At 41.3% G+C, this 27,927-nt stretch overlaps 1 protein-coding gene across 1 annotated transcript in view; it reads right to left on the reverse strand.

Moving 5' to 3' along the window:
* The window catches only part of LOC126251448 (pre-mRNA-splicing factor ATP-dependent RNA helicase PRP16), a 197,771-nt gene that overhangs the window by 153,697 nt on the left and 16,147 nt on the right, over nt 1-27,927 (reverse strand). The window contains exons 7-8 of the mRNA XM_049951876.1: nt 20,420-20,605; nt 8,172-8,330 (exon numbers count right to left, since the gene is read on the reverse strand). Of these exons, the coding sequence (XP_049807833.1) occupies nt 8,172-8,330; nt 20,420-20,605 (345 nt within the window). The remainder of the gene's footprint in view (nt 1-8,171; nt 8,331-20,419; nt 20,606-27,927) is intronic.

Below are 27,927 nucleotides of genomic sequence, written 5' to 3' on the forward strand. Positions count from 1 at the left end.
CACACAGCCTCCGCTACCCGTGTAGCCGCCAGCTGAGTGTAGTGAACTCCTGACCTATTCAGCGGAACCCGAAATCCCACCACCCTATGGCGCAAGTCAAGGAATCTGCAGCCAACATGGTCGCAAAACCGTCTGAGCTCTGATTCAGACCCTCCACCCGGCTCTGCACCAAAGGTCCGCAGTCGGTTCTGTCAACGATGCTGCAGATGGTGAGCTCTGCCTTCATCTCGTAAGCAAGACCGGCAGCCTTCACCAAATCAGATAGCCGCTGGAATCCAGAGAGAATTTCCTCAGATCCAAAGCGACAGACGTCATTAGTGCCGACATGTGCCACCACCTGCAGCTGGCTGCACACTGTGCTCTTCATGGCATCTGGAAGGACCCTTTCCACATCAGGAATGACTCCACCCGGAATGCACACGGAGTGCACACTGGACTTCTTCCCCCCCCCCTTATCCGCCATATCCCTAAGGGGCCCCATTACGCGCCTAACGTTGGAGCTCCCAACTACCAATAAGCCCACCCTCTGCGATTGCCCGGACCTTGAAGGCTGAGAATCATCCACTGAAACAGGGCAGGCAGCTGCATCTGGCTCAGCCAGAGACACTGCCTGAAACCTGTTTGTCAGACGCACCGGGGAGGCTTTCTGATCAGCCTCCGGGGACGTCTTTCGCTGCCTGCCACGCCTTGGAACGACCTCCCAATGAACCACAGGTGAGGGCTCAGCCCCACTGCGGGCAGCAACTGGGGCAACCACAGCGGCAGACCGATCTGGGGACAGACGGGACGAGGTTGACATCCCCGTGATACCCAAGTCCGGCTCCCCACAGTGGTGCCCATTGGCAACAGCCTCAAGCTGCGCGACCGAAGTCAGCGCTGCTTGCAGCTGTGAGCGAAGGGATGCCAACTCAGCCCTCATCCGAAAACAGCAATCGCAGTCCCTGTCCACTCTAATCGATGTTGAACAACAGTTACTGAAAGACGAGTCCATGCCTAGATAACGCAAGGGAAACACGGAAAGAATGTATGAACTAACCTGTACAAATGCCTAACGACTGCACTACAATCTGCCTGAATTTACGATTACTGTAACTAAAACTCTAAATTACACCTCCTATACGAAACTCACACGCAATTTAAGTAAGAATCTACGAAGTAAACACTAAAGCGCGATGCTACAACTCTCAAATACTACAATACGCCCAAAATTTATGAATTAAACAATGCAAGTACCCAAAAACACGCAAAGAAATTAAGAATTAAACTATGTAAGAAATAAGTAAGCTAGGGGTATACGACTTGCTGCTGCAGCTGCTTATCCAACGGCGGCAGGGAGCACAAGAGGGGGAGGTATACTTGGAAAAGGCCGGATGATACAGGAAGATTTCAGTTAGATTACATCATGGTCACACAGAGATTCCAAAATCAGATGCTGGATTAAGGGCAATCACAGAAGTTGGAAAGGAAAAAACAGGAACAAAGAATGTACCTGCAAAGAACCATGGGTAACAGAAGAAATACTTCAGCTGATTGATGAAAGAAGGAAGTATAAAAATGTTCATACAAATTCAGGAATACAGAAATACAAGTCAGTGGGGAAGGAAATAAATAGGAAGAGCAGGGAAACTAAGGTGAAATGGCTGCATGAAAAATGTGAAGAAATCGAAAAAGAAATGACTGTTGGAAGGACTGACTCAGCATACGGGAAAGTCAAAACAACCTCCGATAAAATTAAAAGCAGGGGGTGGGGTGGTGTGGGGTGTGGGTGGGGGTGGGGTGGGGGGGTGGGGGTAGGAACGGGTAACATTCAAAGTGCAATAGGAATTCCACTGTTAAATGCTGAGAAGAGAGCAGCATGAGTGTACACTGAAAGCCTCTATGACGAAGAAGATATGTCCAATGTCGTAGAAGAAGAAATGGGAGTCAATTTAGAACAGAGAGGGGATCTAGTAGTAGCATCAGAATTTAAAAGAGCTTTGGAGGACTTACAATCAATACGGCATAAGGGGTAGACAACATTCCATCGGAATTTCTAAAATCATTGGGGGGAAGTGGTAAGAAAATGACTATTCACATTCTTGTGTAGAATGTCTGAATCTGGCTACATACCATCTGACTTTCGCAAAAATATCATCCACACAATTCCAAAGACTGCAAGAGCTGACAAGTGAGAGAATGATTGCATAATCAGCTTCACATCTCATGCATCCACATTGCTCACAAGAATAATATAGAGAAGAATGGAAAAGAAAACGGAGGATGTCTCAAATGATGATCAGTTTGGTTTTAGGAAAGGTAAAGGTACCAGAGAGGCAATTCTGACATTGTGGTTGACAATAAAAGCAAGATTAAAGAAAAATCAAGACATGTTCATAGGATTTGTCAAGCTGAAAAAAGTATTCAATAATGTAAAAAGGTGCAAGATGTTCAGAATTCTGAGAAAAATAGGAGTAAACTTTAGGGAAAGATTGGTAATATACAATATGTACAAGTGCCAACAGGGAATAATAAGAGTGGATGACCAAGAAAGAAGTGTTCTTATTAAAAAGGATGTAAGACAGGGATGTAGTCTATCGCCCATACTCATCAATCTGTACACTGAAGAAGCAGCGATGGAAATAAAAGAAAGGTTCAGGAGTAGGACTAAAATTCAAGGTGAAAGGATATCAATGATACGATTTGCTGGTGACATTGCTATCTCGAGTGAAAGTTGAGAAGAATTACATGACATGCTGAATGGAATGAAGAATCTAATGAGTACAGAATATGGACTGAGAGTAAATCGAAGAAAGGCGAAAGTAATGAGAAATAGCAGAAATGAGAATAATGAGAAGGTTAACATCACTGGTGGTGATCAAGAAGTAGATGAAGTTAAGGAATTCTACTACCTAGGCAGCAGAATAACCAATGACGAACGGAGAAAGGACGACATAAAAAGTAAACTAGCACTGGCAAAAAGGACATTCCTGGGTAACAGAAGTATACTAGTATCAAACATAGGCCTTAATTTGAGGAAGAAATTTCTGCGAATGTGCGTTTGGAGCACAGCATTGTATGGTAGTGCAACGTGGACTGTGGGAAAACCAAAACAAGAGAATCGAAGCATCTGAGATGTGGTTTTACAGACGAATGTCAGAAATTAGGTGGACTGATAAGGTAAGGAATGATGAGGTTCTGCACAGAATCGAAGAGGAAAGGAATATGTGGGAAACAATGATAAGGAGAAGGGACAGCATGATAGGACATCTGCTAAGACATCAGGGAATAACTTCCATGGTACCAGAGGGAGCTGTAGAGGGCAAAAACTGCAGTGGAAGACAGATGTGGGAATACATTCAGCAAATAATGGAGGACATAGGTTGCAAGTGCTACTCTGAGATGAAGAGGTTGGCAAAGGAGAGGAATTCGTGGCGGGCAGCATCAAACCAGTCAGTAGACTGATGACTCAAAGAAACACACAACACAAAAGCTAAAACGTCAAGTTAACCACTTTCTGTGTAGTGTGGCAGTGGGTGGTCAACAAGCACATGTGCAAGAAGGTGGTCAGTCCTCCCCTCGCCCCTCTCTCTCTCAAATTGAATCTGAAAAACAATGTTGACCAAAATCTCAAGAATGTTTCCAGTATTGTTTATGTGCCTATCGTCCACTCAATGCCTGAGTTATATGGAAATTCTGTTACTGCTGCCATTAATTGTGTAACACCAAGGGTTTTGCAATGTCATACTGGAAACAAAGAGACACAAATAATGTGACAGATATATGTTGTAATGTATAAGCAGCTGGATGTAGACTTGGAGTTCACATGAAGGGTTAAGTTTACAGTGACAGGTGCAACTGGTGCAGTGAACACATGCAACTACTAGATTTTTTTCCAAGATAGAAAACAAGTGTATTAGTACTGAAATATTCTTAATTCCACTCATACATTCCAACCAAGACGCACAACCTTGATAATCTCTACAACTACTTTTTAATTCTGCTGATAATGTTAATTACGAATGCTATATACAGTTCCAACAAGGTTTTGCAGCACTACTCAATCTTCATGAAGTACGGAATTACCTCAAATTTTCAAGGCAGGTTAAACCCACCCCACTGGATGAGCACTTTATTTGTAACACCTTATACCTCAATTTGGCTAAGTCTAGATCACGGCCAGCAGCAGTCAAGGTGGTGTTTCTCTACTGCTCATAGGTTGGCAAGAGCTCAGTTTTGCTTAGTCAATGGGATGATACTTTTAGGTAACAAATGACAGGCGAGAAAAAGGGTATGAATTTCTAGCATTGAAACAGTAACCATTCTTTTCTTTGCTGTTGTCACTGCTACGCACAAAACATAATTTACGATCTTGATTATCACAATAATTCATTTTTTTAATACATCACGATTTCAAGGGGTGCAGTTATGCTGGGACACAAGAGCAAGATTAAATTCATATTATTTGTTGTCATGAGTATTTAACTAAAGCACACAATAGGGAGTCCAGGTTAGAATATCAACAATATTATGAAAATGCAGATTGTTACTCATTGTAAAGTTGACACTTTGTGAGTTGCATACAGGCACAATAACAAAGCTGTTACACATTGAGCTTCCAGCCAAAGACTTCTTCAGAAAGGAAACACAGACACTTTCACACAAGCAAGTACAGCTCACACACACGATTGCTACCTGTGGCCAGAATACAACTGTCTTGAATGGAGGGGAAGGGGATAGTTAGTAGGGCACAGATGGAAGGACCGTTCAGGGACTAGATGATGGTGGGACAGCACTGCCAACTGATAGGTGAAGTGTCAGGTAACTCTGGATGGGGAAGGGGGCAGGGGGAATGGGGGACGGCAGAAACGGGAAGCGAAAAGGGGTGTAGCAGAGAAGGGAAAGGCCTGGTGGGTGCATTAGCATGTTGTGCCACAGGGCGGTCCACTCCATCAGAGGCCACACCACCTCTGAAAGCAGTCATCCAGCTGTCCACCAAGATGAACAGATACTGACGAGCTGTGGAAAAAAGCAAAGTGGACCACACTGTGGCACAACATGCAGCTGAACATGACAATGCTCAATTTCAATGGCTGCTTTCTCAACCTAGGCAATCTTGATCCTCCCCTGCACCACCAGATTTTCTGAACTGTACAGATGGGAGTTATTATGACACATTCTCCACTCCCAAAATTGTTATGGCCTCAATCTATGGCAACCTACTTTCCCCATACCCTCCCTCCAACAGTTTCTGACCCTTCTGTCCTGTCAAGTCCCCTCACCCTCACTGTGTGCCACTCTCTGCCTACGCACCCACCGCACTTTTCCCATTCTCTGCTCCTTTCCTCCTCTGCTCCCCACCCTCCCACTTCACTCCCCCACAGCCTCCTGACACTGTGTCTGGCAGCCTTGTCCTGCCAGTCTACTCCCTGCATGCTCCACCAGGCAGCACTCAGACCACTGCCCACACCTGTACTCTGCTAAAGTTCAATGTGTAACAGTCTTCTTGTTGCGCCTGTCTGCAACTCTGTGTGTCTTCTTTGAGGTGAGTAGCAGTTTATCCTTCACAAATATTTGACAGTTTTTTCTGAGTACGTCATAAATTATGAGGTTATGGTTAGGTTGCAATGTGACAACTTTGTTTGTTGGGAGTTAGCAAAGCTAAAAAAAAACATGATTGTGATGAGATGAATCTATAGCTTAGCCTAAGTTTAAAATGAGTTAGAATGTGATGGTTTGGTTATGAGTTGGCGAAGCCAACACATGTGAAAGCTAAAAAGTGGTGTATGCACAAACAAGATGTTTCTGTAGAAAAGTCAATTACATGTGAAAGTGTTCAAGAACTCACCTTTGGCCACCGTTCTCGAGTAATTTGTAATCTAAGAAAGAACTAAAATATATATGAAAAACTTAATGTTTTGTTAGTGTGTGTTATCCTTATCACATATGCCAGTCAAATTTTAAATAATGGTATGGCAGGTACTCTGGGCCCGAACTTTTTCTAAGATTTGAATGAGACTCAAACGCTCTGTGATTTAAGAAATTCACTGCACATTCTCACACATAACATAATTCATCTTGGATAAAAGGAAATTTACTGTGAAAGTAATGCTTTTCAAACCACCATTTGCAGTATTTTCCTGCGACCTGTTAGAAATGTAAACAGTTGTGATATCATGCTCATTGAAAGCAGTTTGTTGTTATGAAGTATTGCACACAGCCAGTACATATGTACCAAGTTATCGGCCGACTGACTGAACAATTTTCTGGCAGCCTACACGTCCCTACCAACTGCACTCAAGAGATTACAGCACAAGAGATTACAGCACTGCCAAGTTGTTGGGATTTGTTTATCTTGGGTTCATTTTGTTTACATTACATGAGATGCCACTTGGTTTTACATAGGAACAAAAATGGGAATTTGCCTTGATTTTTGTAGGGGTAACAAGCACAAAAAAGTTAAGAGAAAGGTGTGGGCAAAGAACTGGTTCATATAAAAAAAGAAATTCACAACATTCTGTTACTTAAGCGACTGAGATCCAATGATTTTCGTAATTACCTAAGACTGGATGAATCGTGCATTACGGAGCTGCTGAACATCATCAAACCATTCTTAATGTGGATAACTGTTAGCTACATTACGATTTCTAGTGTGTGTGTGTGTGTGTGTGTGTGTGTGTGTGTGTGTGTGTGTGTGTGTGTGTGTGTAGGGCCCTATAGGTTTTGTCCTTTAGTTGACACATTTTGTTGTCTGTAGACGATTGTGTGTGTGTGCTGTGTTTCGTTGTTGCAAATGGCACATTTTCTTTGCTACTAAAGTTTTATTTTGGTGTTATTCTCTTATTTATATTTTATTGTTGCGGTATTACTCTATAGTAGTGTTCTAAAGTAAAATTCTTTGTTAGAGTATCAGTTCTTACCACTCAAAATTACAAAAATTTAACTGAAAATTAAAACAAATGAAAATTTCCAGAATTTAAAAAAATTCGGGGTTTTTTCCCAGATTTTTCTTGAGTGAAAAAATTCTTGTGTTTTTTCTGAATTTCCTGTGTGTCCTGTGGTGTAAACACCCTTTAAAACACCTCTTTGTCATGACAGACTAACTTGTAGCTTAGCCAGAGGTCTTGGGTAGGTTGGAATAAGACAGCTTTACTTGCAAAAGTTAAATTAATAATCTTTGTTGTCATATATATTTGGTTCTTCTGAATATGATACTTATTATGAGGTTGTGGTTAGGAATGGACTTAACAGCACAGATTAAATTAAATTAATAATTTTGCTGTCAAAGTATTTGCCTTGTTTCCTGGAATGTGAAAAGATTTCAGAGGTGGTGATTCATTGATTTGAGCAGTCACAATATTCCTTCAAAACATGATGTCTGTCTGCTGTTCTTTCACTGACTGCATACACCTAGCAGCTGACAGCAGCTGACACACACTATGTACTTCCCATCGTACCTCACTGAGAGTGCTGAGAATGTTATTGCACGAAACACGTAAGTATGCCTCTGGCTCTGATCTAGACTTTTACCCTTCAACTTTTATTTCTGGAAAATTATCTTGCTAAAAAAAGAAGGACGAGAATGATGACAATGATGAGGAGGAGGAGGAGGAGGAGGAGGAGGAGGAGAGGATGTATGTATACTGCATTACCAATGTACGCCACACTAAACCTTAACAAAATCCAGAAGTTAAAAACTTGACACATTATGGAAAAGACTGATCCAACACCACTTCTCTGAATTGTCACAATAACTTTACACACAACGCAGAGAGTTAAAGCCCTTACTGAGGAACCCAATACATGCACAATACATCACACTTCTTAGATTTCGTACAGCATCAAATGAGGGTAATCTGTAGTTTATATTCCAAATCATAACAATGATTTTGACATGCTAGTGATGCTATCTGCTGTATAATTAACTTAGGTCACTTTGATATCTGCGACAAATATATAGAATAAAATGTTTAAATTTTGGAAGAATTAGAGGTAGGCTCTACCTGCAACATTACTGCATACAGAGCTGGGACATCATTCTGACTATTCACTACAATTTCAAAACCAGGAAACAAAACTGTTTAGTTAGTTTAAATTGCTGCTGGTGGATAGGAAAGAAAAGACTCACAAATGAAAATTTAGATCAACTGCAACACAAGCTAAACAAGTGCCAAACTCAATAATTATCACCTTACCTTTTCATCTGTCTTCTGGACACCCATGATGTTTCCTATTGTTGTTCCTGCAAGCTCCCAATGCTTCTTCTGTGCTTTTCGTCTTTCTTTTTGTTCTCTAAAAATTTTAACTAAATTTGAACCTTTCCTTGCTACCATTGCCATATCTGATGTGGGATCCTGCAAACAATAATGGATAGATTAAATTTCTGTAAAATTTTCTAAGAATTTTATTTTATCTGATTTGATCCATTATAAATGGATTTTGAAAGCCTGTGACTGTGAAAACACAATAGGTTTGTTTATAAATAAATCTTCTGCTACCAGTCACGATTTTTCTTTATTTTACTTTTCGCACGACACGTTTTGGGAATATGGTCCATTTGTGCAGAGTTTCACACACACTAAACATCACACACAACTTCTTGTACACTTTACACATCGAAAATATCTTATATAAACGAAACAGTTACAAAGATCTTCTTACAGGTAGTCCACAGATTATGATATGCTTTTGTACAGAGGTTATTTATCTTAACAATTTGGCTCATAAATTGCTTTAGCAATTTTGCAATTGTTCTTATTTCTATGTTTTACTATTTTTATTGAAGTATACTATCAAAACATCTGAAGAAATTCATTGATTCACTTTCAAGTTTTTCGTTTAATATTATATCTCCAGTTCTTCTAGCAAATCCATTTTATGTCTTTTATTTAGCCGGTGGAGTACTCTGACATTTTGCTCTATTTTTCCAAATGGATGTCCTGTATTATGTTTCTATGTTGCTATTGCTGACGTAGTGTGTTTGTTGTGTGTGTAGGCTTTAATGTGCTCTGTGTACCTGGTGTTGAAATTTCGGCCTGTTTGTTCTAGGTAGAACATGGAGCATTCCTGGCATGTTACCTTGTGTATTACAGAGTCTGAATATGGATCCTGATTACATTTTATATTATGTATTAGTTTTTGTTGTAGTTTATTAGATGTAGAAAACTCAATTTTTACTTTGAGATTTTTGAAAATATTTGTAATCTTCTGTGATACATTGCCTATGTATGGAATGCAAGATATACATTTGTTTTTCTCTTTTTCTTCTGTGGTGCAGTTCGCACATGGGCCTTCTTCACTTTGTCTAGAATTGTGTCAACCATGGGAACATTGTAACCATTCGCAACTACAATCTTTATCACTGTGTTTATTTCTTGTTGCATATTTTCTTGGTTCAACGGTATTTTTGTTGCCCTATGCAGCATTGACCCATATGCTGCCTGTTTACGGATATTTGGGTGACATGAGGCTGCAGGGATTGTGGTGTCTGTCATTGAGTTTTTCCTATAAATTTTGAATGTGCATGTGTTGTTATGCCTTGTAATATTTAGGTCCAGAAAGTTTATGCTTTTATTTTGCTCATGTTCCACTGTAAATTTGATTTTCTCATGCAGATTATTGAAACAATTTAAAATGTCTGTGATGTCTTTGGTATCCCCTTTCACTAACAGTAGTGTGTCATCTACATATCTCCTAAAAAATTCTATTTTCTTTAGGCAATGTTCTTGGCTGTCAAATAATTTTTGTTATAAATGATTTATGCATATGTCAGCTATGGTACCAGATATACATGATCCCATTGCTAGGCCATCTGGTTGTTTATAAATGTTGTTACTAAAGGTAAAGTAGTTGTAACGGAGTTCCATAAATTCGACTATCTCTGTGTATCAAAGTTTCTTGTGTTGCATAAGGTTCTTTTGTATTACCTTTAGAGCTTGTTGTATGGGTATGTTTGAGTAAAGGTTGGTGATGTCACGTGATATAAACTGCACATCTTGGGGGAGCTTTCTGATACTTAGTTCTTTAGCTAATATCATGCTGTTTTTTATGGAATATGTTGTTTCATATGCATAATTTTTCATCAGTATGTTATTCAGTTTTTGTGACAGTTTGTATGCTGGGCTTTTTGTAGAGTTGACCATGGGACATATTGGATTTCCATCTTTGTGTATTTTTTGCTATGCTCTTAGGTGTGGTGCTTCTGGATTCATGCATGTAAGGTATTTCTTTTCAGTTTCTGTCAATAGGAAATACGTGTTATTTAATTGTTCCTTAATTTAATTTGAAATTGTTTGATTGGGTCTTTTTCAATGTGCTGAATATTATTAGCAGAAAAAATTCATTGGTATTGTCTATGTATTTTTTTTCTTTCATCACAACTAATGTATTGCTTTTATCTGACTTCACAACTATGGATTGGTTGTTTTTCAGTTTGTTATTTATAGATTTTAGTGTTTTTGCATCATTTATTGCATATTTAGATCTAAACTTATCTTTATTCATTTCTTTCTCAAGAAGCTTGCTTACTTTGTGACCTATTGCTGCAAAATTAAATTCAAATACAAAAGCAGCAATAGGTCACACTGAGAAATGTATAGAAGAGGGTGGAGTCTGTGCAGGATATGGTGGCTGATGCGCAGTGACCATCTTTCATCCAATGCGCTGGGCAAGTTCATTTGTTTGTTCGGAAAGCAAGGCCAACAAGTGTTTACCAGCTTTCTGCCAGTCAGCGATGGTAAAATCATGGCGACGCCCTGCAATCTTTCTCAAACTATTTTATAGAAACTACTTCATAAAAAAAAATTCATTTCTGCTTTACTTATAACTTTATACCTCAGGTTCATTATGATGTGCCCATAATTTCATTAACGGTCACAGTTATTGTGATATTTACATGTAAGTAAGGCACTGCACGAAATTCGGAAAAGTTTGCAGTGGAAAATGGAGGTCACTATGATTTTGCATTTGTGGCATATTACGTAATATGCTGCTGCATACAAAATTAAGCTAACATACTGATTTTTTTTTTTTTTTTTTTTTTTTTTTTTTTAGGTTTGGGCAGACATGTCTGTCACCAATCTTGAGAAAAATCATCTCACAAAGCACTCTCGTTATCTACCATGTTATTCCACTAACTACAGACTTTTTTGATGAAAGAATGTAATTTTTAAGGGCCATCAATAGCTGAGGAAATGGGAAATGCTATGGGTTTTGGAACAACATAAGTGGAGACATTACATGTTTTTTAGTACTGAGGATGTGTTTTTTCATAAGCTACTGGCCTTATTTCTCCCCAGTTCCTAATTTAATAAACTTAATAAATAACTGCTTCAGAATTCCCTCACAACTGTGTCTGCACAATATGTTAGTGAGGTATTTTGGCAAAAACAAGCAAATTTTAACACAGTAACCACAGAAATTTGTAGGTTTTATTTAAAATTTGTCACTCATGATGCTTCTCTGAAAGTTAAAAAGGGTTAACAAGTCAGGCAAAAATAAATCACTGCATTTTCAGGAGAATTCTGTTTCTAAGCTAGCCAAAGCAGAGATAACAGATCTTTCTACCATTGAAATGTGGGTATGGAGTGAGTCCACTTAATATTTACAAAACATGTGATGTAGGCTTCTGTTTAGAATGGCACTTCCCCTCAGTGTTCCACATTTACGCTGTATCACCTGTGACCCCCACCACTACCGCTCTCCCCAAGCGTGCCCTGCTGTCTGTGCACCTACTGGCCACAGTGTTCTGCATGGACTTTACTGATGAGCAGTCAGCATATTAATGGCAGAAGAATAATCCACAGAAAAAGTGCTGGATGCGTGACTGAACAATTTTTGCAACAAAAAATGACGGTAGTTCAACAAACAAATCTGCAAATACAGTGCACCAGGGGATGAAAAAATATTTAAATCCACTGGTACAATGATGAATGACGGCTAAAGTGTAGGCATCCCAACATAATTCCTAAATTCACTCAATGTTCTCTGTATCCAGTCAAAAAAGGTGCTAAACAACAGAAGAACAGTGGAAGTATTAATTAGAAAAGATAATGGCAATACCATGAACTACATTCATTTCAAACAACTTACCACTCAACTTAAAAAGCTGTAACTCCTGGCAAGATTAGTGTAAAGTAGGACTATCAATAGAGCACAAAGGTAAACATCCAGTGTTGCTGACTGATCCTAAGAGTCAGGTTTTTGGAATAGATAACTATATTTATCAGTTTTGCACATTGGACTACAATAAAACTCATTTGTCATTGCTTCCGATAGCAAAACACAAAATGTACTTTATAAGAACATACAATGAATAGGTTAGATGCTAAAGAAATGAGATGATTAACTCCAAATAATGGAAAGTCCAGGTTGGAATATCAACAATATTATGATTGGTTGGTTGGATGGTTAAAGCCCCCCCCCCCCCCCCCCCCCGCCACTTACCAGAGGTATATCACTCATCAGTTGCCTAGGAAAGACTAGCAATATGAACAGGGCAAGAGAATCACTGAGAGACAAGAGATGAACAAGTCTAACAGACAACGCAAGAGGGGAGGGGAGAAGGGGGGTGGAAGAAGAGTAAAAGAGCAGGTAGGGTGAGGACTGGACTGGACTGGACCACCAAGCCCAGACAGCTGCAGCCCAGTCTGGGCAGAGAGGCAACAGAGTGTTTTGCCAACCCGTTAATGGGCTGATAAGATTAAGTGACCCTTCATTCAAGAATAAAATGTTAAATGAACTCAGCTGCTGAGGCATTGTATCCTGACACCAGGGGTAACGAGTCAGGGAGCTCTAAGAGTCTGCCGCATGTTGAGACATTCCAGCAAAACATGGACCACCATCAAACGGTGACCACAATGATAGTGGAGTGGGTCCTTGTGACAGGAGATCATGAATCAGCCATGTATGGCCGATGCAGAGCCAGCAAAGGATGGTAGAATCCTTGTGAGAGGCCTGTGTGGAGGACCTTCATAGATTCATTGTCTCCTTTATCATCCGCAGTTTATTTGGTGAAGTCAGAGTGAGCCATTCCGTATTCAGATTCCTAAAACTTGATGGTGTGATAAAGATCGGAGATCTGTTTCTGGAATACTGATCTCAAGAATTGGTTTACAGGTAGCCAGTTTTGCCAGGCTATCAGCAAGTTCATTTCCTGGGATCCCGATGTAGCCCAGGGTCGAGATAAAAGCCACTGAGCTTCCCCATTGTTCAAGGGCATACTGGATACTCTGTTTCACAGAGGAAGACCGCACTGCAGTTCCTTCTCTACATCCTTGCACAAACGAAAAAATGGCTGACATCGAAATAAGTGTCCAAGGAATAGAAAAGCAACTGGAATCACTCAACAGAGGAAAGTCCACTGGACCTGACGGGATACCAATTCGTTTCTACACAGAGTACGCGAAAGAACTTGCCCCCCTTCTGACAGCCGTGTACCGCAAGTCTCTAAAGGAACGGAAGGTTCCAAATGATTGGAAAAGAGCACAGATAGTCCCAGTCTTCAAGAAGGGTCGTCGAGCAGATGCGCAAAACTATAGACCTATATCTCTGACGTAGATCTGTTGTAGAATTTTAGAACATGTTTTTTGCTCGAGTATCATGTCGTTTTTGGAAGCCCAGAATCTACGCTGTAGGAATCAACATGGATTCCGGAAACAGCGATCGTGTGAGACCCAACTTGCTTTATTTGTTCATGAGACCCAGAAAATATTAGATACAGGCTCCCAGGTAGATGCTATTTTCCTTGACTTCCGGAAGGTATTCGATACAGTTCCGCACTGTCGCCTGATAAACAAAGTAAGAGCCTACGGAATATCAGACCAGCTGTGTGACTGGATTGAAGAGTTTTTAGCAAACAGAACACAGCATGTTGTTATCAATGGAGAGACGTCTACGGACGTTAAAGTAACCTCTGGCGTGCCACAGGGGAGTGTTATGGGACCATTGCTTTTCACAATATATATAAATGACCTAGTAGATAGTGTCGGAAGTTCCATGCGACTTTTCGCGGATGATGCTGTAGTACACAGAGAAATTGCAGCATTAGAAAATTGTAGCGAAATGCAGGAAGATCTGCAGCGGATAGGCACTTGATGCCGGGAGTGGCAACTGACCCTTAACATAGACAAATGTAATGTATTACGATTGCATAGAAAGAAGGAACCTTTATTGTATGATTATATGATAGTGGAACAAACACTGGTATACAGAGAAGTTGCAGCATTAGAAAATTGTAGCGAAATGCAGGAAGATCTGCAGCGGATAGGCACTTGGTGCCAGGAGTGGCAACTGACCCTTCACATAGACAAATGTAATGTATTACGATTGCATAGAAAGAAGGATCCTTTATTGTATGATTATATGATAGCGGAACAAACACTGGTAGCAGTTACTTCTGTAAAATATCTGGGAGTATGCGTGCGGAACGATTTGAAGTGGAATGATCATATAAAATTAATTGTTGGTAAGGCGGGTACCAGGTTGAGATTCATTGGGAGAGTGCTTAGAAAATGTAGTCCATCAACAAAGGTGGTGGCTTACAAAACACTCGTTCGACCTATACTTGAGTATTACTCAACAGTGTGGGATCCGTACCAGATCGGGCTGATGGAGGAGATACAGAAGATCCAAAGAAGAGCGGCGCATTTCGTCACAGGGTTATTTGGTAACCGTGATAGCGTTACGGAGATGTTTAGCAAACTCAAGTGACAGACTCTGCAAGAGAGGCGCTCTGCATCGTGGTGTAGCTTGCTCGCCAGGTTTCGAGAGGGTGCGTTTCTGGATGAGGTATCGAATATATTGCTTCCCCCTACTTATACCTCCCGAGGAGATCACGAATGTAAAATTAGAGAGATTCGAGCGCGCACGGAGGCTTTCAGACAGTCGTTCTTCCCGCGAACCATACGCGACTGAAACAGAAAAGGGAGGTAATGACAGTGGCACGTAAAGTGCCCTCCGCCAAACACCGTTGGGTGGCTTGTGGAGTATAAATGTAGATGTAGATGAACAAGAAATGGCGAGGTTAACACCAGTGGAGAGCTTGCAAACTGCTCAGGGAGTCACTGTAGATGAGAAAGAACCCACCAGTGCAGGAACGGATATATTCAGGAGCACAAGAGATGGCTACCATCTCTGTAGTGAAAACACTATTGCCATAAAACAAGGAGCACAGCACAGTGTGTCCCACATGAGTATAAGCAAAGCCTACATGACCAGCAGCCAGTATAGATTACTTCTGAACGCAGGGATGCATCACAGATGGAGAAGAATTGGTAGGGGAGGGCTTCAAGAGGAACCTATTCTTTCGGATCTTGTGATAGATCAAGACAAAGCTGTGGCTGAGGGATGCACCATGGAGGTGTACGTGAGTGGGTCTGGAGGAGAGGTGGAAGAGGAAACAACTGCAGCTAAGAGAGGAGGACCGAATACGGACTGCGATTGTAATCTCTGATCTGGGCCAATATTGTGAGATTGATTCCCATGTTTGGAAAGAAGACGGTAGCTCAGATGCTTAGGAGAGATGTGAATATGGGTAGCATAGTTGACAAGCTGCTGTTGGCACTTGATCAGTGAGGAGGGATTGCAGCCTCCATGAGTAAGCTGTTCACAGGGCTAGATCAAAAGGCTCCTGTCGCAAGTTCAACCCTGCAGTGGTGTATCGGATCCAGTATCCATAATACTGAGGGCAATGCCGAACTGTATGCCAGACTCCCACAATCAAGGTGAGATTGTATCAGGGATTTGTAAAGCAACAGAAGGGTAGTGCCATATTGAGTAGTTGGTTGTCAAGGTAAAGCTCTGGTTGTGGGTGAACGGTAGGGAATCACCAGAAGTGCATGACGTGAGTCTTGGCAGCTGAAAACAGAAAGCTATGGGTGAGAGGCCATGCCTGCACCTCTCGTACGGCACTTTGCAGTCGAAGTTCAGTTTCACCCAGAAGTCATCAGTATATAAGGAGGGGTATACGAGGACCCCACAGCTGCTACTAGCTAATTGATTTGCTACCAGTAAGAGAGACACGCTCAGTATGAGCCCTGTAGAACCCCATTCTCTTGGATATGGGGGGTACTGAGCACCAACTAGAACCCAGAAAGTAAGGTACAACAGGAAGTTCTGGATAAAAATTGAGAGCAGATCCCAGAGACCCAATTTGTGAAAGATAGCAAGGATGAGGTGTTGCCACGTGGTGTCATAATCCTTTTGCATGTCGAAGAAGATGACTACAATGTGTTGACATCGAGCAAAAGTTGTTTGGATGGCAGACTTAAGGTAAACCGTGTTATCAGTAGTGAAATGGCCTCGGTGAAACCATCGCCCTGAGACAGAACCGGAAGACTCCGAGACTCGAGGAGCCGACACAACAGACGATTTACCATACATTCGAGCAATGCACAGAGAACAATGGTGAGACTAGCTGGGTGATAACTGTCCATCCCTAGAGTGTGCTTACTTGGTTTCAGTACTGGGATGATGATGCTTCCTTGCCATTGCAATGGGAACTGGCCCTCGCTCCAGATGCTGTTAAAGACGGCAAGGATATGAAATTGACAATCCACTGACTTCTGCTCGATCATTTGGTTGTTGATATGATCTGGCCCTGGGCTGAACCAGGACAGAGGACTAGGACACTGAGAAATTCCCACTTGCTGAATGGAGCATTATATGGCTCAGGATGGTGTATAGTTACAGACAGTTAATTTTGCTCCCCACGGCTATTTTAGGACATGAAAGGCAAGGTGATAATTCACAGACACAGAGGCTCGAGCATAATGCAGAGCAAAATATTCGGCGCTGATGTCCGAGTCGGTGTAGATAGTACGCTCTTTGTCCAAACCTGTGAATGGTACGTGGCCCGACGGTTGAAACATACCATTACGGACATTCTTCTTTCTGTCATTTTACTATGTGGCGGACCCGTGTCTGGAGCCATTTAAACGCAGTGAGGTACTCCATTGACGGGTGCCACTTACGGCGCTGGAGAGCCCACCTACAATCTAATGGCCTCTGCGATTGATGACGACCACCCAGGTGATGTCTTTCATCAGGGAGGGCCCGAGGAACAGGGGATAGCCAAAGCAGATACTGGAAGAATGGCTTTTGCTGTATTTTGGACTGCCTCATCGATGTCTCCGTGTGCTGGGGAGTCGAGGGTGAGAGCAGAGGCTAAAGCACCCCAGTCAACACTGTTGAGAGCACGTCTGGGTAGGCATCCACAGGAATGATGCTGAGGGAGGGACACAGGTGATCGTGAACCCTCCAATGGGTGGTCGGGAGAACACAATGTCTGCAAATGGAAAGGTCAATCGCTGAGAAAGCTCCGTGCGCCACACTGTAGTGTGTGGGGTTACCCGTATTCGAGAGGCACGTCCTTGCCCCACAGCCTGGCACCCTTGTCCTGACCCACCTAGTCCCTGCACGCTCAGCTAGGCAGCACTCACTTCTCTTCCCACAACCATACTCTGCTATATCTCTGCTACTACAGATTGCTGCTTCTGTTCAACGCAGTTTCATTCTGGCTGGAGCTGATGAAGATAGTGGTCATATGTGTGTGAGGCGTGTTTCCAGTATGTTTCCTTTCTGAAGGAGGCTTTAGCTGAAAGCTCAATGTATAACCGTCTTTTCGTTGAATCTGTCTGCAACTCAATGTGTCATCTTTGTGGTGAGTAGCAGTTTATCCTTCACAAACATTTTACTGTTTTTTTCCTGAACATGTCATCATGAATTATGAGGATGTAGTTGGGTTGTAATGTGATAGTCTGGTTTTCAGTTGACAAAGCCAACAAATGTGAATCCTGAAAAACATGGTTTTGTGGATCACTTCTGCTACCCTTCTTGTAGATGTGTGTGACCTGTGCCTTCTTCCAATCACTGGGCACTCTTTTTTGTTTAAATGATCTACAGTTTACAGTCCTGAACTGTTTTATTCTCCCTGGACACTCTTTTGGTTATGCTTTAACCATGCTCTGTCAGGCTGCCTATATAGGTAACTTTTATCAGCTACTGTGTATCCTACTTTTCATTGTTATTTACAATTGCAAGGTTTTATTAAATATATGTTTTGCGTAATAAATTAGTACTTACAACCAACTGTGTAAATCAGGAGCACTATGAAAGATATACTGATGTGCTGAAACATTATGACTGCTGGTTGTCACGAGACTGGATGGCACGTAACATGGAAAGGAAAGTATGTAAGCAGAGCAGAGACAAATGGAGAATCATTCTAGTAATGATACAGCTGAAAATGGGGAAATCCACTAACATAAGTGATTTTGACACAGGGCGCATTGTTTTGGCGTGGCACCTGGGAATGAGCATCTCAGAAACAGTGAAGCTGAGTGGTTGTTTGTGTGCTACTGTCATGAGAATGTATGGAAAGTGGTTAAAGGACATCAAGCAATGTGTAGGCAATGAAGTGTTGGGCATCAATTCCTCGCCACAGATCACAGGTGTTAGTAGCTTGCCCAATCTGTTAAGTACAATAGGTGGCAATCTGTGGTAAATCTGATAACATAGTACAATACTGGTGCAGCCACTGTTTTGGAGAACACCATTCGGCCACACATTTTAGAACATGGGACTCTGCAGCAGTAGGTGTTACCATGTTGATCCAACGAGTTACAAATGCAATGGAGCTCATACCTGAGCTCAGACTCTGATCAATGGAAACACGTCACTGGATCCAATAAATCACATTTCTCGTCGCGTCAGGTCGATGATTGAGTCCTGATACACAGTCATCCAGGCGAATGGCTCCCTAAGATATGCACTTGTCCACAGATGGAGTCTGGTTCGTGTAATATTATGCTACAAAGGACGTTCACTTGGGCTTTGTGTGACCTGCGGTAGTAATAAAACAGACAATGATGCATGCAGGCTACGGGAACACTACTACAGACCACCTGCATACCTTCATGTCTTTGTCAAAAAGCAATAATTGGGCTATGGTGGTTTGAGGATCCTCCACAGTGTACTCCTGTTATTGTCCGAGCCTCTCAATCTGCCTGATCGAACACATATGGGGTGCTACCTAGTGCCAGCTCTGCACCCACAGACCACTGGCCTCTAATTTATGAAAAGTGTGTGACCTGTGAATAGACATCTAGTGCCACATACCTCTGAAAACCTGCCAAGGACTTGTTGAAGCCTAGCCACACAGGACTGTTCCCATACTGCATTCCAATATTAGACCAACATGCTATTAATCAGTTGGTCGCAACGTTTTGACTTCTTATTGTATTTGTGGAGGGATCAACCAGTCCAGGACAAAACAGTTGCATTGATGAATTGTCAATTTATATTGTGACAGGAAGGAACCATGACAAGTCATGCCAACCTTTAAATAGACAAGAATATTTGTTGACAAGATATTTGATATGGCAGGAAACAATCACAAACGTTTCATAGTTTAATTAAAGGAAACTTATATCTGCACTTCATGCACGATCTGTAATAGTTTAATAATTTCAAAAAATCTGGCTCCAAAATTAATGGTGTCTGAATAAATTTGGAAATCATGTCTGATTTTTACAAGAAATTTACATATGTATGTATGTATGTATGTATGTAATAGAGGGAAACATTCCACGTGGGAAAAATATATCTAAAAACACAGATGATGTGACTTACCGAACGAAAGTGCTGGCAGATCGATAGATACACAAAATTCAAGCTTTCGCAACAAACTGTTGCCTCATCAGGAAAGAGGGAAGGAGAGGGAAAGATGAAAGAATGTGGGTTTTAGGGGAGAGGGTAAGGAGTCATTCCAATCCCAGGAGCGGAAAGACTTACCTTAGGGGGAAAAAGGAAAAAAGGACAGGTATACACTCGCGCGCCCACACACACACACACACACACACACACACACACACACACACACACACACACATATCCATCCGCACATACACAGACACAAGCAGACATTTTGTGTCTGTGTATGTGCGGATGGATATGTGTGTGTGTGTGCGAGTGTATACCTGTCCTTTTTTCCTTTTACCCCCCTAAGGTAAGTCTTTCCGCTCCTGGGATTGGAATGACTCCTTACCCTCTCCCTTAAAACCCACATCCTTTCGTCTTTCCCTCTCCTTCCCTCTTTCCTGATGAGGCAACAGTTTGTTGCGAAAGCTTGAATTTTGTGTGTATGTTTGTGTTTGTTTGTGTGTGTGTCTATCGACCTGCCAGAACTTTCGTTCGGTAAGTCACATCATCTGTGTTTTTAGATATGTATGTATGTATGTATACTGCTTGGTTTTCTGGGCTGTTATCCTTGACACTATTATCTTCCACATAATATTTTAATTTTTCGTAATAATAGGGAGTAGCCGAAGCCATTTTTTAAATATCATTCAATTTACTATTAATAAATGACACTAAAAAAAAGTTACCTGCTCTATTCAACACCCATACACACCAGTTATTACAGTACTGTGTTCTATTTACTTACCTTCACTGGAACTACTGGCTCTGGTTGTTTTGTAAAAACAATACGGCCATCAAGAAATGGAGGTACAATGTTGTGCACCAGTAAATGAACTCGGTCTATGTTTTCTTCATCAAAATCTTCGTCCACGTCCACAGACTGTACAACACCACTTGTTAGCATTCGATTTCTTTCCCAGAGTTCATTGTCCTGTAAACGTAAGAAACAGTAGTTGAAAATACAGATCTACGAAGGACCACATAAATTCACAATGACAGAAAATTCCAGAAAAAGTAGTTTGAGGTACAAGCAAATGAAAACTACAACATCGAATAAAGTACCACAATATGTTTTTTTTTTTTTTCCAAATAATGAAGTGTTACTTTTTAATTTTTCAATTACTTTCTGTTAAAATATTATTCCATATTGGGCATGGGAGGCTACAGGAAACCTCTTGGGAAAAAATACTATGGGTAAAACATACAAAAGAAAATAAATAAGAGGACTGTTAAGGTGCACTCACATAAAATAAAAAATAATATTTAGTGGCGGAAGAAAATGATTGAGGGAAAGAATAGTGTTTAACATCTCACCAATGATGAGGCTGATAGAGCAGGATCTAAGACAGGGGAACTATGAGGAAGGAAACTGGTCATATCTTTTACCAGAAGAAGCCAGCTAGCATTCTACTAAAGTGATTTACGTAAACCACCTCAAATCTACATCTGAATGGTCAGACAGGGATTTGAATTCTGGTACCCTAAAATGTTAGTATAGTGTTTTAATAACTGCACCCCTCGCTTGAATATAATGGTGCACAAAATTAGGAAATATGCTGTCAATGCGAAAATTAAAAGATTAACATTATTATTACATCTCTTTTAACAGTGTACAAAATCAAATCTTCAGTGCAAATAATGGTGAATAAAAATTATATGAATTTTCCCAATCAGAATTAGAATCAAAGAAAATATAGGTTCCGTAAATTCTTATGTGCTGGAATGAACAGAAAATTTGATAGTAATAATAACCATCCACAAGGTCTCAAGTATCTGTAGAAAATGATACCTAGAGATAAATGTGATTAAAATGAGTAAATATTTTAAATATACCATAAAATACACAATGAAATGATGGAATCTTCTGTGGCACAAAACACACACACACACACACACACACACACACACACACACACACACATACACACAGGGGGGGGGGACAGGGGTAGAGAGAAAGGGAGGGGGGAGAGACGGAAGAGGAGGAAGAGGGGAAAGACGGAGGGAGGAAGGGAGGGAGATTATAGTTTAAGACAATGAAAATAATCTTGTCTGTAAAGTATACAACAAACATTAGAAACAGGACGAATCATCATAACAGTCACTCACATTGCACATGTTACATTCTTGTCGTAAGAATTCATGCTTTACAAGAATATTTCCTAAAAACTAGAAAAAATCTCATTTCACTCTCAGAGCATACTGCTTTATAAGTTTCTAAGTTTGGCGACTAAAATACTATGCCAGATGTATGTTGTTGACTGATCACTGCACTAAAAACTGATGCCCCAACAACAACATAGAACACCTAAACTACATATATTCAGTGTGTACCATATGCCTCTCCCACTGTCTGCCAAAATGGGAGTGTAATTTACAGCTGCCATCTTGTCAATAAAATGCACTCTTTTCATTCCTCGAAGGTCAATGGCTTGCAAGAAATGGATCAAAGTGCTCCATTTCTTCTCAGTGGCTGGGCTGAGGAATAACACCGTCAAAGAGAAAAGTTGTTTTAAAGTGGTAGGAAGTGAAGGAGGAGGAGACTGACTGCAAATTCATTGATAATCACTCTTTCTCTGGTTAACTCATGAACTTTCAACCACAACAGTGACATTACAGTCAAAGGAGTAAAAATACTTTGAGAAATTCTGCAAGCCTTGTAAGTTTTATTGTCTGCTAGCTCAATCAGATTATTTCCTTCAGTAACAATGATCCCTGGTAGGTACACAGCAGCATCTTTCATAGCACCAAAGACAAGTATTTACATTCTCTACACCATTCTGTCTGCCGGGTACATTTGGTAAACCACATGGAGGATCCAAAAGCAATTGGAGCCCATGAGAAATGTCTTTATTCACTCCCATTCATCTTTAGCATGCCTTTCAGACCACAAAAATTTTTCACACCAAATGTAAATTTTTCTGGAATTAATGTTTGAAGTTATGGTCAGGTAAATCAACTGATCAATAAAGGGTATTATTACATTTTCCACCCATCAACATACTCAGTACTTAAAAATATACTTCTATTAACAAGATATAGATTACATTCTTTGCTAAATTTTATGAAATTTAAAGTAATTCTGCTCCTTATACGAAGGAAAAGGTCATTCATACTGTGTAAACATTAATATTTACTACAACTACTTGCATTGACCCTCTCATGTCTACTGCATTGAGTGTCCCACCTTTCTGCCTGCCTGACTAGCTAACAGTGGCAAACATATTGTTCGCCTGGCTGGCATGTGACTGATTCAGATGAGGACCACAGCAGGATACAGCCACTGTAGACTGATCCTTAGTTCCAGCTGCATGCAGAACCACTCTTCAATAACACTATTCTTAAAATCAGTAACACACTGTATGGTCACAGTGGTTGTAGCTGATGATAAGCACGAAAGAGAGCTTCAGAACTGATCCTAGCTTTCTGTTATAAGTTTATTATGGACTGATAAAATATTAATTTTGAAAAATGGTAAGAACTTTTTTATCTGTGATTGCAAAATTCTGTAACTTGAGATTTACACTACTAATATATGTGCGTAAAACCTACTAAAATTCCGTTAACACTGGACAAATGTGTTTCAAGATACACAATGTAATCAAAAGTATCCGGACACCTGGCTGAAAATGACTTACAAGTTTGCGGCGCCCTCCATTGCTAATGCTGGAATTCAATACGGTGTTGGCCCATCCTCAACCTTGATGACAGCTTCCCACTCTCACAGGCTTATATTCAATCAGGTGCTGGAAGGTTTCTTGGGGAATGGCAGCCCATTCTTCAAGGAGTGCTGCACTGAGCAGAGATATTGATGTTGATAGGTGAGGCCTGGCACGATGTTGGCATACCAAAACATCCCAAAGGTGTTCTGTAGGATTCAGGTCAGGGTTCTGTGCAGGCCAGTCCATTACAGGGATGTTATTGTCATGTAACCAGTCCACCACAGGCTGTGCATTATGAACAGGTGCTCGATCATGCTGAAAGATGCAATCGCCATCCCCAAAGTACTCTTCAACAGTGGGAAGCAAGAAGGTGCTTAAAACATCAATGTGGGCCTGTGCTGTGTTAGTGCCACGCTAAACAACAAGGGGTGCAAGCCCCCTCCATGAAAAACACGACCACACCACAACAACACCGCCTCCAAATTTTACTAGTGGCACTACACACGTTGGCAGGTGATGTTCACTGGGCTTTCGCCATACCCACACCCTGCCATCAGATCGCCACATTGTGTACCTTGATTCGTCACTCCACACAACGTTTTTTCACTGTTCAGTCTCCAACGATTAGGCTCCTTACACCAAGCGAGCCATCGTTTGGCATTTACCGGCGGGATGTGTGGCTTATGAGCAGCCGTTTGACCATAAAATCCAAGTTTTCTCACCTCCCGCCTAACTGTCATAGAACTTGCAGTGGATCCTGATGCAGTTTGGAATTCCTGGGTGATGGTCTGGATAGATGTCTGTGTATTACACATTAAGACCCTCTTCAACTGTCGGTGGTCTCTGTCGGTCAACAGACGATGTCGGCCTGTGCGCTTTTGTGCTGTGCGTGTCCCTTCATGTTTCCACTTCACTATCACATCAGAAACAGTAGCCCCAGGGATGTTTAGAAGTGTGGAAATCTCACATACAGATATACGACACAAGTGACACCCAATCACCTGACCAAGTTTGAAGTCCTTGAGTTCCACGGAGCGCCCTATTCTGCTTTCTCACAATGTCTAATGACTACTGAGGTTGCTGATATGGAGTACATGGCAGTAGGTGGCAGCACAATGCACCTAATATGAAAATCGTATGTTTTTGGGGGTGTCCGGATACTTTGGATCACATAGTTTATATACTTTTAAAGTGACCAGTTCCTAGAGAAGGTGTCTGAAGTTGGACATCTTGTGTTCCACTTGGCAGTGAGTGTTGCTGAGAAACTGCACATATTTCGTTGAACTGTTCACCTTTTGAATCATATGATACATCAGTTCTCCACAACAATTCATGCTCTTTTGTAGATTACAAAAGGGAATTTAATTTGTTTGAGCGTGCATTCTGCTTACTGTTCCACATGGCAGCAAGTATTGCCGTGAAACTACACTAGTCTGTTACAATGTTTTCCTTTTTTTCCATGGGTAAAAGGCTGATAGTGCAATGGACGCACCAGCCTCCCACTCGTAATACCACAGTGAGAAGAGCCTGTACTCAACCTCTTGTTCGGGCAACAGCACGGTCACGGACTTGCATCACAGACTTTATTGTTCTTTTAGGAGAATGGTACTGACCTTTTGGCTAAACCAATATTGTTTCATTCTTTAAAATGTACTGACACAGCAATGCATGCAACAGTATTTGGACTGAATCGGAAGTAGTAGGAGAGACATTACTAGACTGACACTTTATATGACACAGTGAAACGTATTTTTATGGCTCAGTGTTGCATAGAAAAGGCAAACACCTAGGTTTGCATCCCCACACTACCTTTACCTGCTATGAAGTTTCATTTGGCAATTCTGAGGTGAATCCTTTCTTCCAGATGTGTTGGTGAAGTAACATATGCAGAACTTTTGTGAAAGTATTGGACAGAGGAACCAGTGAACTTACGCTTGCAATGAGACCGTCAGATGTGTTTAGGTGCTTCAGTCGGTAAGAGCACTGCCTGTAAGTCAAAAGGGTTGGGTTTGAGTCCCAGTATTACATGAAGATTAAATTTTTCAAGAAGTAGCTTCCTTCAAGGTTAAGGATTATTTTCTGGTGGTTTTCCATTACTCTTGTGACATATGATGTGAAGATAACCAGGGTGTATACATGGACAAGGAAAAAAAATTCCCAGATTTTTCCCGGATTTCTCGGTTGAAAATACACTTTCTCCTGGGTGAAAATAAATTTTTCCCTGTGTTATGTGAAAGTATACTTTTCCTCGGCACTGTAAAACATATCAGTCTTTTGAATGTTTATGGTTTTATACGCCGATGCAGAATTACCCGGCACGTTAGAAAACGAAACTCAGGGCGGAGGGGGGAAACACGTTTTGGAAAGATCTTTGATGTCACAAAAGAAACAAGACATCAGAGGACATTTCAACTTCATCGGAATTTCCTGAACCACACTAAAATGCATAATTGGGCTTAAAGTGCACATTTGTATGTCCAGATTCGGATGTAAATTTTCTTGATTATCAGTACTATATTATGTCATGTTTGGTTCTTTATTATGGCATAATGCCATGCGAGCTAGAAGATGGAAAACGTGCACTTGAAATGCAGCGAACAGTTGAAACTAGCCAACAGTGTGAAATTAAACACTTTGTTTCAAATAAATTGACTGCCTCAGCGCAGAAGATTAATAAAAGACAGATCTCTTTAGCAAAACGACAAAAATAACTTCATTGTTCTGCAAGGTGATTAAAGCTTGACTGTCAGAAAGGTGGAAATAAAACCTGAAAATAATAACATATTTTAACCTTCCGTCATTATGCGAACATATTTTAATTCATTTGATAGCTCCCGGCCACAGAAATCCGTTTTGTTTTCAATTGATGTGAGAGTAATAAATGAAGAGGAAACAGCAAAATCATTAAACGTAAACACAGGTCACGTGGAAACTACCTACCTCCCCACCACAACTCAGATTGCTCTGTGCATCAGCCCAGGATCTACGATATTTCTGAACCGGGGCAATACTGGATAGTGGCGCCCAGCCACACATCCGTAGCCAGAAGCGGGAGAAGGTACTACCCATACGTGACTCAACTGTGCATGCACAAGAGCCTGCCCGCAACTGCTCAAACGAATCTACGAGGGTTCTTTTTTAAGTAAGGGCCGTTCGCGCGTGTAGTCCCGTAGTTCACGCGGACGCCGCAACAAGCCACCGCGCCACTTGCCGGCATCCTTCCCGTTCACACTGATGCAAGTTGCAGCTCTGTAGCTGACGTGTACGCATCGCTGTGCTACTTTATAATGTTTACGATTATTGAATCGCCCACCGCATGTGAGATACGGTCAGTGATACGTTTTTTGACCGCGAGAAGCCTATCAGCTGCAGAAATTCATCGTCAGTTAACAGAAGTTTATGGTTTGAATGCAATGAGTGAAGGTAACGTGCGCCAATGGGTTAGAGAGTTTAAAAATGGCCGTCAAAATGTCCATGACGAAGAACGCTCAGGTCGGCCCTCTGTGATCACTGATGATTTGGTGGCTGCAGTCGAAACAAAGATTCGTGAGGACAGAAGATTCACAATTTCCACTCTTTCTTTGGTAATTTCTACAAGTTTCTAGATCGGTTTTGTACAAAATTGTGTCTGAAAACCTAAACTTTAAGAAACTGTGTTCTTGGTGGGTACCCCGACTCCTCACAGAGGACCACAAAGGGAAGAGATTTGCCACTTCATTGGACTTTTTGATTCGTTATGAGGAAGAAGGGGATGACATGTTGGGTCAAATTGTCACTGGAGATTAAACATGGGTATCTCATATCACTCCCGAAAGCAAGCGACAATCAATGGAATGGCGACACACAACCTCACCCGTCAAGGTCAAAGCCAAACAGACGCTGTCAAAGTGCAAGATTATGGCAACTGAGTTCTGAGACCGGCACTGTGTTTTGCTAGTGGACTTTATGCCACGAGGAACGACAATCAATTCAGATGCCTACTGTGCAACTCTAAAGAAGCTCCGCAGAGCAATTCAAAACAAAAGCCGCAGCATGCTGACAAAAGGAGTTTTGCTCCTGCACGATAAAGCTAGGCCTCACACCTCTCAAAAGACTCGGGATTTGATTGATTCTTTTGGCTGGGAAGTTTTGGACCATGCACCATACAGCCCAGACCTTGCTCCTAGCGATTTTCACCTTTTCCGGTACCTTAAACACCATAATGGCGGGCAGCGCTTCAATGACGACGATGAAGTGAAAGCGGCCGTGAAATCTTGGTTGTCGGAGCAGGCGGCCGAATTCTTTGAAGAGGGAATTAGAAACTTAGTTGTACGGTATGACAAGTGCTTAAATAAACAAGGCAACTATGTAGAAAAATAGGTAAAAGCGTGTAGAATCAGAAAATAAAAGTTTTTTTACAAAAGTATTTGTATCTTTTTAAAAAAATAAAAACGGCCCTTACTTAAAAAACAACCCTCGTAATGTCAACAGCTGTCACATCATGCTCATCGGGGGTAATTTGTCGTTATGAATCATTGCGTAGTCTTTCTAAAGCCTCTGACACACTATGCTGTCGGCAGCCGCTTGTATGAGCACTATGTTTTGTTGTTGTATA

The sequence above is a fragment of the Schistocerca nitens genome, chromosome 4, assembly GCF_023898315.1.
Source record: "Schistocerca nitens isolate TAMUIC-IGC-003100 chromosome 4, iqSchNite1.1, whole genome shotgun sequence".
Taxonomy (NCBI): Eukaryota; Metazoa; Arthropoda; class Insecta; order Orthoptera; family Acrididae; genus Schistocerca; species Schistocerca nitens.